Source organism: Lottia gigantea (genome assembly GCF_000327385.1).
Source record: "Lottia gigantea unplaced genomic scaffold LOTGIsca_23, whole genome shotgun sequence".
Taxonomy (NCBI): domain Eukaryota; kingdom Metazoa; phylum Mollusca; class Gastropoda; family Lottiidae; genus Lottia; species Lottia gigantea.
The window spans coordinates 1901635-1913588 of NW_008708645.1; the positions used below are offsets into that span (position 1 = coordinate 1901635).

The window sequence follows — 11954 nt, forward strand, 5'->3', positions numbered from 1 at the left end:
GAGAGGTAATAGTAAGGATTTATAGGGGAGAGAGGTAATAGTAAGGAATTATAGGGAGAAGAGGAGTAATAGTAAGGAATTATAGGGAAGAGAGGTAATAGTAAGGAATTATAGGGAAGAGAGGTAATAGTAAGGAATTATAGGGAGAAGAGGAGTAATAGTAAGGAATTATAGGGGAAGAGAGGTAATAGTAAGGAATTACAGGGAGAAGGGGGAATAGTATGGATTTATAGAGGGAAGAGGGGTAATAGTAAGGAATTACAGGGAGAAGGGGGAATAGTATGGATTTATAGAGGGAAGAGGGGTAATAGTAAGGAATTATAGGGGAAGACCGGTAATAGTATGGATTTATAGAGGGAAGAGGAGTAATAGTAAGGAATTACAGGGAGAAGGGGGAATGGTATGGATTTATAGAGGGAAGAGAGGTAATAGTAAGGAATTATAGGGAGAAGGGGAAATAGTATGGATTTATAGGGAAGAGAGGTAATAGTATGGATTTATACTAGGAAGAGGGTAAATTATTATAGGGAGAAGGGGTGTTATACGATTGATCAGGGACCTTGAAAGGGAAAAGGTTAAAAACCCCCGTTTTAGGTGAATATAGTCAATTAATGGAAGCTATGTAAATGCCCATGAAACCATTTTTGTATCTACATGTTCTCTTTCCAAGTATGGATTAATCCTTTTTTCAGGATCAAATACCAGACTTATTCTTTCATTTTGCTGAGATGTCCTTAGAAATACACATGTTTGCTTCACAATGGTTCCTGACACTGTTTACAGCCAAATTCCCTTTAAATGTTGTGTTTCATATACTGGACTTGTATCTCAGTGAGGTAAGTTAATATATATCAATATATGTCTGTCTGTCAGTCTACCATATTTCTTAGTATTAACTACACATTTTACTCTTCAGCCATATTTTATGAAGCTTTGTGTTAGTATATAGTAATCATTAGATCACATCAGGTTTGAATTTGACTGCTACTATAGTACCCTAAAGGTGCAGGTACACGAACAGTCTTGGTTGGTGATTTTTGTTGCTCACTACAGGCATAGGAAGATACATCAATCTCCAGTTGGTTGTTTTCCACCATGTCAATAATCACATGCGGAGCTTGCACTTGAAATGAAAATGAATCTGATTGGATGATGACGCTCTGTCTTGCAGATGCATCTTTAGTTTCCAACCAGTTTTCTTGAAAAACGCACATACAAATGAGTAATTTAAAGAAATATCTTGTCAACCACCAATTTGGATTTATTGCTGTCTATATACTCATTTGTGTCTATTAATGGAAGATCAGCCCAATCATTTGATCCAAACTATGATCGGAGGCAGAGCTCTGTACAGTCTGCTGTCAGCAACATGAAATCATTGCTTAACATGTGGTGAAAGAAAAAAAATTGATCCCTTTTGAAACGATACTGAATTTTCTTATGTTTATTTCAAGGGAAAGGATGTTATTTTCAATGTAGCTCTAGCTCTACTCAAGTGTTCACGTAAAGATTTACTAGCTCTAGATTTTGAAGGTGTACTCAAGTATTTCCGTGTTCAACTACCTAAAAAATTCAGGACAGAAGATGCTGAATTAGAATTGATTAGAACAGCCATCTTGACTAAGGTATTAAAATTTTGAATAGTTCAGTTACATATTCTTATCTGCAATTATACTAAAGCTTAGTGTTTGATGACCTTCTGTGATTAGTGATGTCATCAAACACTTAGTTTAAGTGGAATCACAGGAACCACAGGCATCTGATTGAAAATTGGAATGGTGCAAATTGATGCTGTAAGTGTCCCCGATACAGTTCTTACAATGCATGTATTGGAGGTTAACTTCTGTACATGCATGTTTCATAATGAGAGATTTTTAGTGCACAAATTGTGTCGTCTTTCTAATTGAGTTGGGAGGTCTCTGGTAATAATAATTTAGTTATCTAATTTTTTAATTTTTTTCTGTAGATAACAGCACGTAAGTTAAAGAAATATGAAAAGGAATATTATATAATGAGGGAACAAGAAGAGGATCCTAGAGAGAGAATAGAGGTAATGTTCCGTTTTTAGCATCAAATTTCTACTTAATGAAAATCTGAAGACAGACAAGAACTTTCTGTGAGGTTCTATAGCACAGTCGGCAAGAGCGTTGGTTTACATGACATCTTTTTGCTAGGTTACGTCGTGCAAATGGCAGCTTTGGGTTCCAATCTCCTTCATCGTGTGAAAGTCCAATATTCCGGGAAAGATCAATGCCAAGAGGTTTGACCAGCTGGTAGAAAGGATCCTTAACTGTGAACCTAAGTTGTTATCCTTGTAAAATATAGTTGTTTCTTTCATTCTCTCTAGTATTAGTTACATTGTATTCTGTCAAAAAATTTAACTTAAAAATCATTTCTATGAATTAGAATGAAATGAATTATAATGATGATATTGCATTCTCGGCAATACACAAAGAATGAGTCATGGGGTCAAAATGAATAATTTCGCAAATAGGCTTTGTTTTTTTATGTGACAATAACATTTGCACCTAGTCATCATTCACACAGCACAATTAAAGCTAGACACATAAATTTCTAGCTGCATTTTCATCGTTACATTCATTTGTTTTATTTCTATGGTAATCCTTGACCCCTTAAAAGGGACAGTTGCGCCATTTTGGGGCATTGATTTTAGTATTGAGTAAATTAGAAATGCAAGAAAATCGCACAATGCCTTTTAAAAATACTTCAAACTAGGAATTTTACACACTATTTCTATATATGTCTTTTTTCTTAAAATAACAAGTCCTCATTTTAACATTCAAGGGCGGATAATTCTTAACACACATGGATTTGAAGGCTCAAATTTCGACAGTGAACTGTGAACAATATTACTGATCGGCTTAGCTAAAGAATTCCGGTCTCTGACACTTAGGTTCGATTGGTCAAAAAAATTGCTCATCTGTCCCTTTAATGAGCAAAAATTCAATTAAAAAATGAAGCAAATTCACGGCTAATGATGGTCATCTTTGAATAACCTCATCAATTTTCTATACGCCCACACGTAAGTTTTTTTCTTCCCCTGATGAAGTCAAAACTTTTTTGACGAAACGTTGGGTATTAAAGGATGGTATTTGATGTGAAGTTTTATTTTTTATCACAAGTAAGTATGGGCGTATATTGTGGTTGCCCCTGTCAGTCCGTCCCTTGACATTTACCTCATGCTCACTCTACAGACTACAATTCTCTATAGATTCTTTTGATCTTTTGTATGTGTGTCAATATCATTATGAAGATGTGCACTATTGAATTTGGTGAGGATTCGATGATTTTCTTGAGAGATATCGCATAAAACTTGATCGCGTTTTTTTCACTTTTTTGGCTCGTGCTCACCCTACAGGCTACAATATAGAGTTTGTTTTACAGCTCACATTTAGCTCTTTATCAAGCTGCTGGTGGGCGTATTCGCTTGCGAGACTTGCCGCAAGCCTATGTTTTAACTATAGAACATATAACATTTCCTGTGTACTAACTTTGCTGTGGAACTAATCTAATCTAATGAACATAAAACAAATATAGTTTTGTTGATATTATAACAACTTCCCTATTCCTTATTGTTACTTTAATATTGACATCAATTCATCTACTTGACAGTTTTATTTTTTAAAAATATTTAGTGTTTATCATTATTCACTATGACTTGTTGCTTTTCCCCTAAACATTTTCTACAACATGGATATAATTCTGTTAAATTGGTATGTCTTTATTTTAGTGTTAAAAGGTCACAAGAATTTTCTTGACTTGAATATTGTGTTCTGTTAGAAAAACATCTGGTCAATATCAGAAAAAATTTGTTTTATTTCACTGTAGATCTCCCTTATCTCCATGGATTTTACATAAGGCCATACAAAATAAATAGTCCGTTTTACAGGCCTTTTTATTTAAAAATCGGGGCGAAAGGGCGAATTTATTATTTATTATTTATAAGCGCTTTTTTAGATTTTCAATTGGAATAAATTGGAGCGAGCGAAAGCATTTATTATTTATTTCCACATATCTAATGTACATTTAATATTAAGGCTACAATCTGGCATTTTTGGGCCTGTAAAACAGACTACATGTATTTGTTTTGTATGGCCTTAATAAAATGTTTGATTATGAAAAACAACTTGTTGAAGATTTCTATCTTATTTTAAATTTCTATTCCATCCAAAACTTTGAAATATGTGGCTGAAGATTTTTGACTTGTTTTACTTATTTAGAAATTCACTACTAAAAAAGACATTTTTTAGTCAAAAACATTTGATATCAAAGAAAGAAATGTATAACTATATTTTACATGGATAACAACAAAGGATCCTCTCTACCAGCTTGTCTCTGGACAAACCTCTTGGAACTGACTGAGATTAGAACCTACAACTTCCATTTATTCGATTTGGATTTGTACCATACATGAGGTTGAGATGATTTTTTTTAAATTGTTGAAACATTTCAAGCTTGTGATTTTATTTTTCAATTTATTTTGCACTGTCTAATACATTTTAAGGTTAAGTTTTTATTTTGTGTATATTTTCAGCGTGAGAATAAGAGATTATTAGAAGCTAATATGAGATTAGAACAGGAGAATGATGATTTAGCTCATGAATTAGTTGAGAGTAAACTAATATTACGTAGTGAATTGGACAATGTAAGTAGTCTATGTTTAACCCCTTTTACATTACAAAATTTATCCGTTCTCAAATGAATTTTTGTGAGAACCTTTTTGAAACCACATCCCCTCATAAGCTACCTTCACCTTTTCCCGCGGAATGTTCTCATTATTCAATGAAATTGTTAATTACATCCAGATGTCTTCAGTTACATCACGGTGACTGCAAGGGTTAATTTTAACTTCTTCAAGAAGAGTTCCATAGATAACCGTGCCAAGAACGCTTTTCATTTACATTACAACTGAAGAACGGTTCTCAACCACTTGAGTTTACTGATATGAAAATGGTCCTGCTTCATTTTAAGGAGTTTAAGTAATAATATTAAATGAATTGTTTTTGATTTGAAACGTCCTCAAATGTTCAAATCTATCTTTGCCTGATAATACTTAGAATGATTTAAGGAAAAATACCTCTAATAATGAACAGAGAAGTCTCAAATAGTCAAAATAGCTGTGGGAATCTGATGTAAGAAATACCTGTATACAGCAGAATCTGTCCCAATTAGACCCAACTTTCTTTTTGTTTTTTTTTATTATTAGTTTTTGTTTTTGGTATACCCACTTCACAGTTTGGATTGGATTGGAGTCTTGAACATTCGTCAAATTAACCTTTTGACCTAACCTGATGATGTTTGCTTTAACCGATCAAATTTAACTCGGTCAATTTGGAACATCCAATGAAAAGGCCTTCAATGGACTTGATAAACTAGTCTTTTGCTCCTGAAAATACACCTTATAATCGTGTCACAAAATGCCAACACTGGAGAAGGCGTAAATTTGATTGGTTAAAGCATATAAGGTCAAATTTAACAAATGTTCGAGACTCCAGAAGTGGCTATACTAAAAGTAAAAACTAAAAAATAAACCGAAACGAAAATCTGTCTGTTATTCCATAAATCTTTTAAACTATGTAATTATCCATACAAGTATCATTATAAGCCCTAAAAGTTGTTTAACATTTTTTTCAATAATTACTTACTTTTTTCATAAAATCTCATTCTATTTTGATAATACAGGTAGAAGATACCAATGAATTATTAACTCAAGATTTAGTCAAAACCAAGAAAGCTTTAAAAGAAACAGAAGAAGAGAAAAAGAGACTAGAATATGAATCTTCACAGGTAAGAGTAATAAATCTTAAAGAGGCCTTACTGAAATTTTGACATGTAATATCCCAATTCCAGTTATCATCTGGCTAGGGTGGAGAAGATATTATTGAAAATCAAGAAACTCACCTTGAAGCTGACTATCTTAAAGGGACAGGTTCGCCATCCGTTTGACCAATCGTACCCTAGTCTCAGAATCGGGAATTTTTAAGCTAAGATTATCAGTAATAGTATTCACAGCTCACTGTCAAAATTTAAGCCTTCAAATCCAGTCTCTAGATTTGAGAATTAACTGATGACTCGTCTTTTCTTGAGATTAAATACATAACCAAAACATATAAATTCCTAGTTTTTGAGGTAATTTTGCAGGAATTGTGTGATTTTCGTACATTTCGAGTATTTCTAAAGACTATAAACATATACTCAAGACCCAAACCAACCCCGAAAATGACAACTCTGTCTCATTAAAATCTATTTTCCATAATTTGTCCAGTTTTTTGTTTGTTGTTGGTCTCTCAGGTGACAAACCTGGTGTGTGAAGTGACTCATATGCCTAGGAGATGATATTTCTCTACCAAATTTAATTGGTTGGTCATTTACAAAAACTTCTGGTATTATTCATTCTGAATGTAAAAGATTTAATATTGATATTGTATATATATATTACAGTTAAAAGAAATGTGTAGAAGAGAATTAGATAGAGCTGAAAGTGAAAGTAGTAGAAATACTCTAATTATAGCTGATTATAAACAGGTTTGTTTGATAGTAGCATTGACTTAGTCTGAAGGTGTAGCTTGGCCTTGTCTGGAATTCTCAGATTCCATCTGAGTGTTTTAACATATTAATTATTTGTAGTTTGTCATGAATTGTTATTTTTCGATTATGTGATTTTTGTGATTTGAGAAGTGAGTTAGGCGCTTGCTTGCTAACCTGAAGGTCCAGGGTTCAATCCCAGGATTTTTCAACCCAGTTTCCCCTTGTGTCAATGATGCAGGTTAGAGAGGCCGACATTGAAAATGCGCCTCGTCGAAAAAATAAACTGAGGCCCAGTGCGCTGCAAGCTGTTCATTCCTCTACAGTTGGAAATAGAGAAAGAGCAGGCTAATGCAACTGTCATGGCAAAATTTCACTTTGCATTGTGTTTCTCCGTCTTCAACAGCCCAATATGGTGGAGATGAGTAGGATGTAAAACTCCTTTCTGTCAATTTAGATTTGAGTTAGCTAATAGATTCAACTCTATTTGTATAAAATTCAATCATCTAAAGTAAGCTAACATTATGTCTTAACTTCATTAGCTTACATGGTGCAGAAAAGTAGGATGTAAAACTCCATTCATTTCATTATTTAACCCAACACCATTAAAGTACTTAAATTTATAGAATGACCTATTGTATTTCTACAGATCTGTTCTCAGTTAAGTGAAAGATTAGAAAAACAACAGACAGCATCGAAAGAAGAATTACTCAGAATAAGGGTTAGTGTGATAAAAAACTATCCAATAAATATTGAATTGGTCATTCCAAAATCAAGAACATTGTCATGTGTCCAAGATTTCATTAGCCACACACGATAGACATTGTTTAAAAGATACATTGCATTATACCGCTATATCTCAGGTGACCACCAGATTCAAGTATTAAAGATGGGTTCCCTTATTTTCATTTATGAAAATGGAAATGCTAATACTTATATGAATAGAAAGTAGAGGTGTTCTAATGACTTGGAAAATACCAGTTTGTCTCACATGTCCATAATTAATTCATAATTAGCTAAATTGGAAGAGAATTTCTAGCAGAATTCGAGTGAGTGACTGATCAAGAAAGGTCAAAAGGTCTTTTTTGGTTTATCCAGACTGTATTTACATGGACATTTATGATTGTTTAAAATCTCCTTATTATATGCAAAAAGAACATAATGATATTAAGAATACATGATAATTCACTAGAAACACCAATTAATCTAACAGTTCGCTTAATTTGACTCTAAAAAAACAAGGAAACCCATCTTTAATATATGCTGATTGCTAACACACCCTACAAGTAGACCTTTGTAACGATACAAGAGTATCCTTGTCTGGCAGAATTTCCCTTACTGTACACAGCATGGTTTTATCATTTCAAAATTCTTTCTTGATTTATATTGTAGAATGTAGTTAAAGATTGTAACGATTGTTCTAAACTGTTTGATAAAGATGGAAATGTCAAATTACCAGACCCAGTTATCAATCCTGCTGATCAAAATCCCATTATCATTGACTTAAAACGTCAAGTTCGAGAATTGGAATTAGAATTAGCCCAAACCAAATTAGCTCTAGTCGAATCTGAATGCAAGACCCAGGATCTTACACACCAACTCAACTCAGCTATCACTGAAATCCAAGCATCTAAAAATACCTGGTTTAATAAGACAATCAACTCTATAAGGGAAGTTGCTCAAACAAAAAAAGACATGAAAGATATTAAGGAAGGATAGTAATGGATTGTGTTTTGTGATGTGATAAAAATTTTAATGATAAAACTCATTGTCAATATTTTCAATGTGTAGCACTGATTAATGCTTGATGCTTAATGACTTTATTGTGGCTTATTATAGCTGTCTATGATTGTCCATTTAGAATCAAAGGACGTTTGTTAGATGGAGTTTTTGCGGTTGATTTCAAATCCAATCAACCCAACTGAACTAAAGTAAAAAATGATGTGGATTTTAAAAGTGGTAATGTTCTTTACCATAGATTTGGAATTGAAACTTTTTGAATTTAGAGAAGTAAAAGAGAAGCTTTAAGATGGTATTTCAATCTTTCTTCAAATTCATTAATTTTATAAAAAATCTGTGATGCACAATATTAACTATATGCCTCCTATTTTCAGTTTCACGCCAGTGAGTTCACTTTTTATGCTAATAGTCCTTCGTGTGTATTCTGAAAAATATACTTCCAAATGTGGTTGCCTGATAAGGATTTTGTATCCAAAACATATGTCGGTAGCATGAGGTGTTTGGTGTGGTTGGGCGATTTAGATTTAATACAAGTCTGAAATTCCAACCTTTTCCCTTGATATTTTGTCTTTATAGACGTTAGGTGTTAGGGATATAAAAGCACAGTCAAATGCATAATTTGCTATTCTAGTTTTAAGATTTATAGATATGGAGAAATTGTCTTGCATATCTGTTTGTATATGACATCTATCACAGTCAACACAGGCTTTACACAAGTCCTTTAGTATTGGACCTTATATCAACAGCATATACATAATATTCACTAGCATATTACTAGCATGGCACACTGTTTTATGTCGAGGTTGTTTAGGTAGAAGCATAGGCTACGAGGGTCATCATTACTTGACAAAAAAACAACTCTGCACATTATTACAAGACCTGAAGCATATTCTTAGTGTTTAACATTTAATGGAAAATCTTGAGTCCATCATTTTAAAAAATTTGAGCTAGAATATGTCTTCTATGAAATAGAAAGTTAGGCTTAGTATTGTATTTCATGAGAATTTTGACTCCATTGAGGAATAATATGTATGTATTATATTGTCTATGTTATTCATTCCAAGTGTAATCGTGTATATCATGCTACAGGCTTAAATTATAAATGCCCTACTTTAATAATAGTTTAGTGATTATCTTTATCCAAACGTATCCGTTTATTGGAGGCAATATTTTAACAATAAGTTTCAGAAAGCGATATGTATTGAATAAGCAGTTTAATTAAAATTAGACCAATCTTGGCTTTTTTTTTAGCTTTTATTTTTAATGTAGCCACCACAGTTAAGGTCTAAAGACAGCCCTCTTCAACATTCATCCCAATATTGTTTTGACCTAGCCTGATAACCTCTGCTATAACAAAATTTCTTCCCTCTCCAGTGCTGGGATTTTGTGACAGGAACAAAATGTGTATTCCCAGAAGTTTATCAAGTTCACTGAAATTCAAATTAGAACACACCTTTTAATTGGATAGTCTCAGTAGAATGGAATGGACTTAAATTTGATTGGTTAAAGCAGAGGTCATCGGGTCGGAAGATTATTGAGATCACTGTTCTAGGGGGCTGTCGTTGGACCCTGATTGTGGTTGCTACATTCAAAATTAAAGCTAATAAAAGAGCGAACGCAAGTTTGGTATAATTTTAATTAGACTGTTGCTAACCTAACTGTTTAAGAATAAGTTGTAAAAATTAAATGTGAATAGAAGTTTTTAGATGTATATGGCTTAGTGCAATTTTTATTTAGCATAATGTATATAATATAATAGATGTGCTGCTATTGTACAGTGGTGAGAATTTTAACATGTTTAAGTTTTAGGTTTATATATACAGATTGTTATGTTTCTTAAAGGGATTGTAAAGAGGTTGTTTAAACATCTTTTGTGTATCAGGGACATTGATATCATCAATTTGTACCATGCCAATTTTCAATCAGACGTCTGTGGTTCCTGCAATTTCACTGAAATTAAGTGTTTGATGATGTCACTAATCGCAAAGGGAATCATGTGATAAAGCATATTTTACAATTAGTGACATCATCATATACTTAGTTTTAGTCAAATTGCAGGAACCACAGACATCTTATTGAAATTAGAATGATGCAAATTGGTGATATCAGTGTCCCTGATACACATAAACAATTTAAAAAAAACCTCTTTACAATCCCTTTAAAAAGTAAGGGTTATTAAGAAAGCCTAATGACAAATATTGTTGGGTACAAAGAAAGTACAAAGTATAGTGGCTCTAGATCTGAAGTATTATGCTAAGAACTTGAAATTTAGGATTTGATTGTAATTGTTTTCAATCTAAAACCATATTATATAGGTACAACCTTATTCAAGTCATGACAACATTATATTTGCTTTCCACTCTTTATAGACCAGTGATATTACAATCACTGCGGTTGCTAATCATGATTTAGATAACAAGAAATAGAGCTGGAGATGGGGAAAGCAAGTTGATATATTCAATACTTGCACAATGGAATATATAGTGCCATCATATATTAGCATAATGTTCAATATTATATATTGTCCCAAGTTCACTTTAACTCAAATAATATTACCTCATGATAAACTACAAATGTTTTTGTTATGTTAAGTATTAATTGATATGTTTTAGTTACAAATAACTGGATTGTTTTTATTTAGGGGATTGAGTATTAGTGATATAAATTGTCAAGGTATTAGACATAGAGGTGTAAAGTTCACTGTCTATGATATAATTTAAATTACCTGTATCCTAGCCTCTATCATCCAGTCCTACTTTGTCTGGAGATGTCTGGATGTCAGAAAGTCAGAAACTACATGTTTCTCTGTCAATTTATAATTTTAAAGGGTGCCTGAGGTCGATCTTGCAAATGGCTCAGTCCAGGAGCAGTTGGATTTTCAACACTTTTACCAACTGGAGGCATCTCAGAAAATCTGATCAATCACTAAATTTAGTCTACATGAGTGCACATTCAGTTGAAATATCTCTAATGCTATTAGCTAATGAAAGTAGGTTGTAAGTATTGTGTCAATGTTTCAACAGATCCAATAAGCATATTGAATCGCCAGTGTATCTTAAGCCTTAAGACAGTTCAAATGACATATTCTAATCAAAAAAATGTATCCATAATAAAACTTTTTCAATATTTATTCAAATATTTATTTCATTTTGTACATTATTTTATTTATCAAACATATCTTTATTCCTGTCTCAACATGTTCAACCATTTCAGTCAATTTGAGGTACTAGATATAGTTTCAATTCATTTGTATTTCTTATTGTTACCAATTGATATTGAAAGGCCTGGGAATGCTTATATAAGTAATGAACTTTTATATTAGGCGTATTCGACTGGTCGATTTTGTGGAACATGGAGAGTTCGTTAACAATGATATATGTTCGACTGGTACCATCGTGGGGTTTTGTTGGGCACGAAACGGAGCTTTTTCCTCCATTTTACTACTGCACAGCTTTTAGTGTACTCAACGAAATCTGCCAGTTGAATACCTCTATTGGTTTAGACTTGTACAGATATTTTGTTAGGATGTAAACATGTAATATTTAGCTATATTTGAATACTATTAACATATCAACCTATAGAAAAATATCTGTACAAGTCAAAGTTTGCTGTAAATGAATGGGTCACTTTAAAAATAAGATTTATGACAATGTGATCTCTCAATGAAA

General features: G+C 32.7%; 1 protein-coding gene across 1 annotated transcript in view; it reads left to right on the forward strand.

Annotated features, from left to right (window-relative positions):
- The window catches only part of LOTGIDRAFT_116192 (hypothetical protein), a gene marked incomplete at both ends in the record, with an annotated part of 24911 nt that extends 16646 nt beyond the window's left edge, over positions 1–8265 (forward strand). Inside the window, 8 exons of the mRNA XM_009054983.1 lie at positions 693–836; positions 1455–1625; positions 1967–2050; positions 4556–4666; positions 5704–5808; positions 6463–6546; positions 7196–7267; positions 7939–8265. Coding sequence (XP_009053231.1) covers positions 693–836; positions 1455–1625; positions 1967–2050; positions 4556–4666; positions 5704–5808; positions 6463–6546; positions 7196–7267; positions 7939–8265 — 1098 coding nt within the window. The remainder of the gene's footprint in view (positions 1–692; positions 837–1454; positions 1626–1966; positions 2051–4555; positions 4667–5703; positions 5809–6462; positions 6547–7195; positions 7268–7938) is intronic.
- Between the last annotated feature and the right edge of the window lie 3689 nt (positions 8266–11954).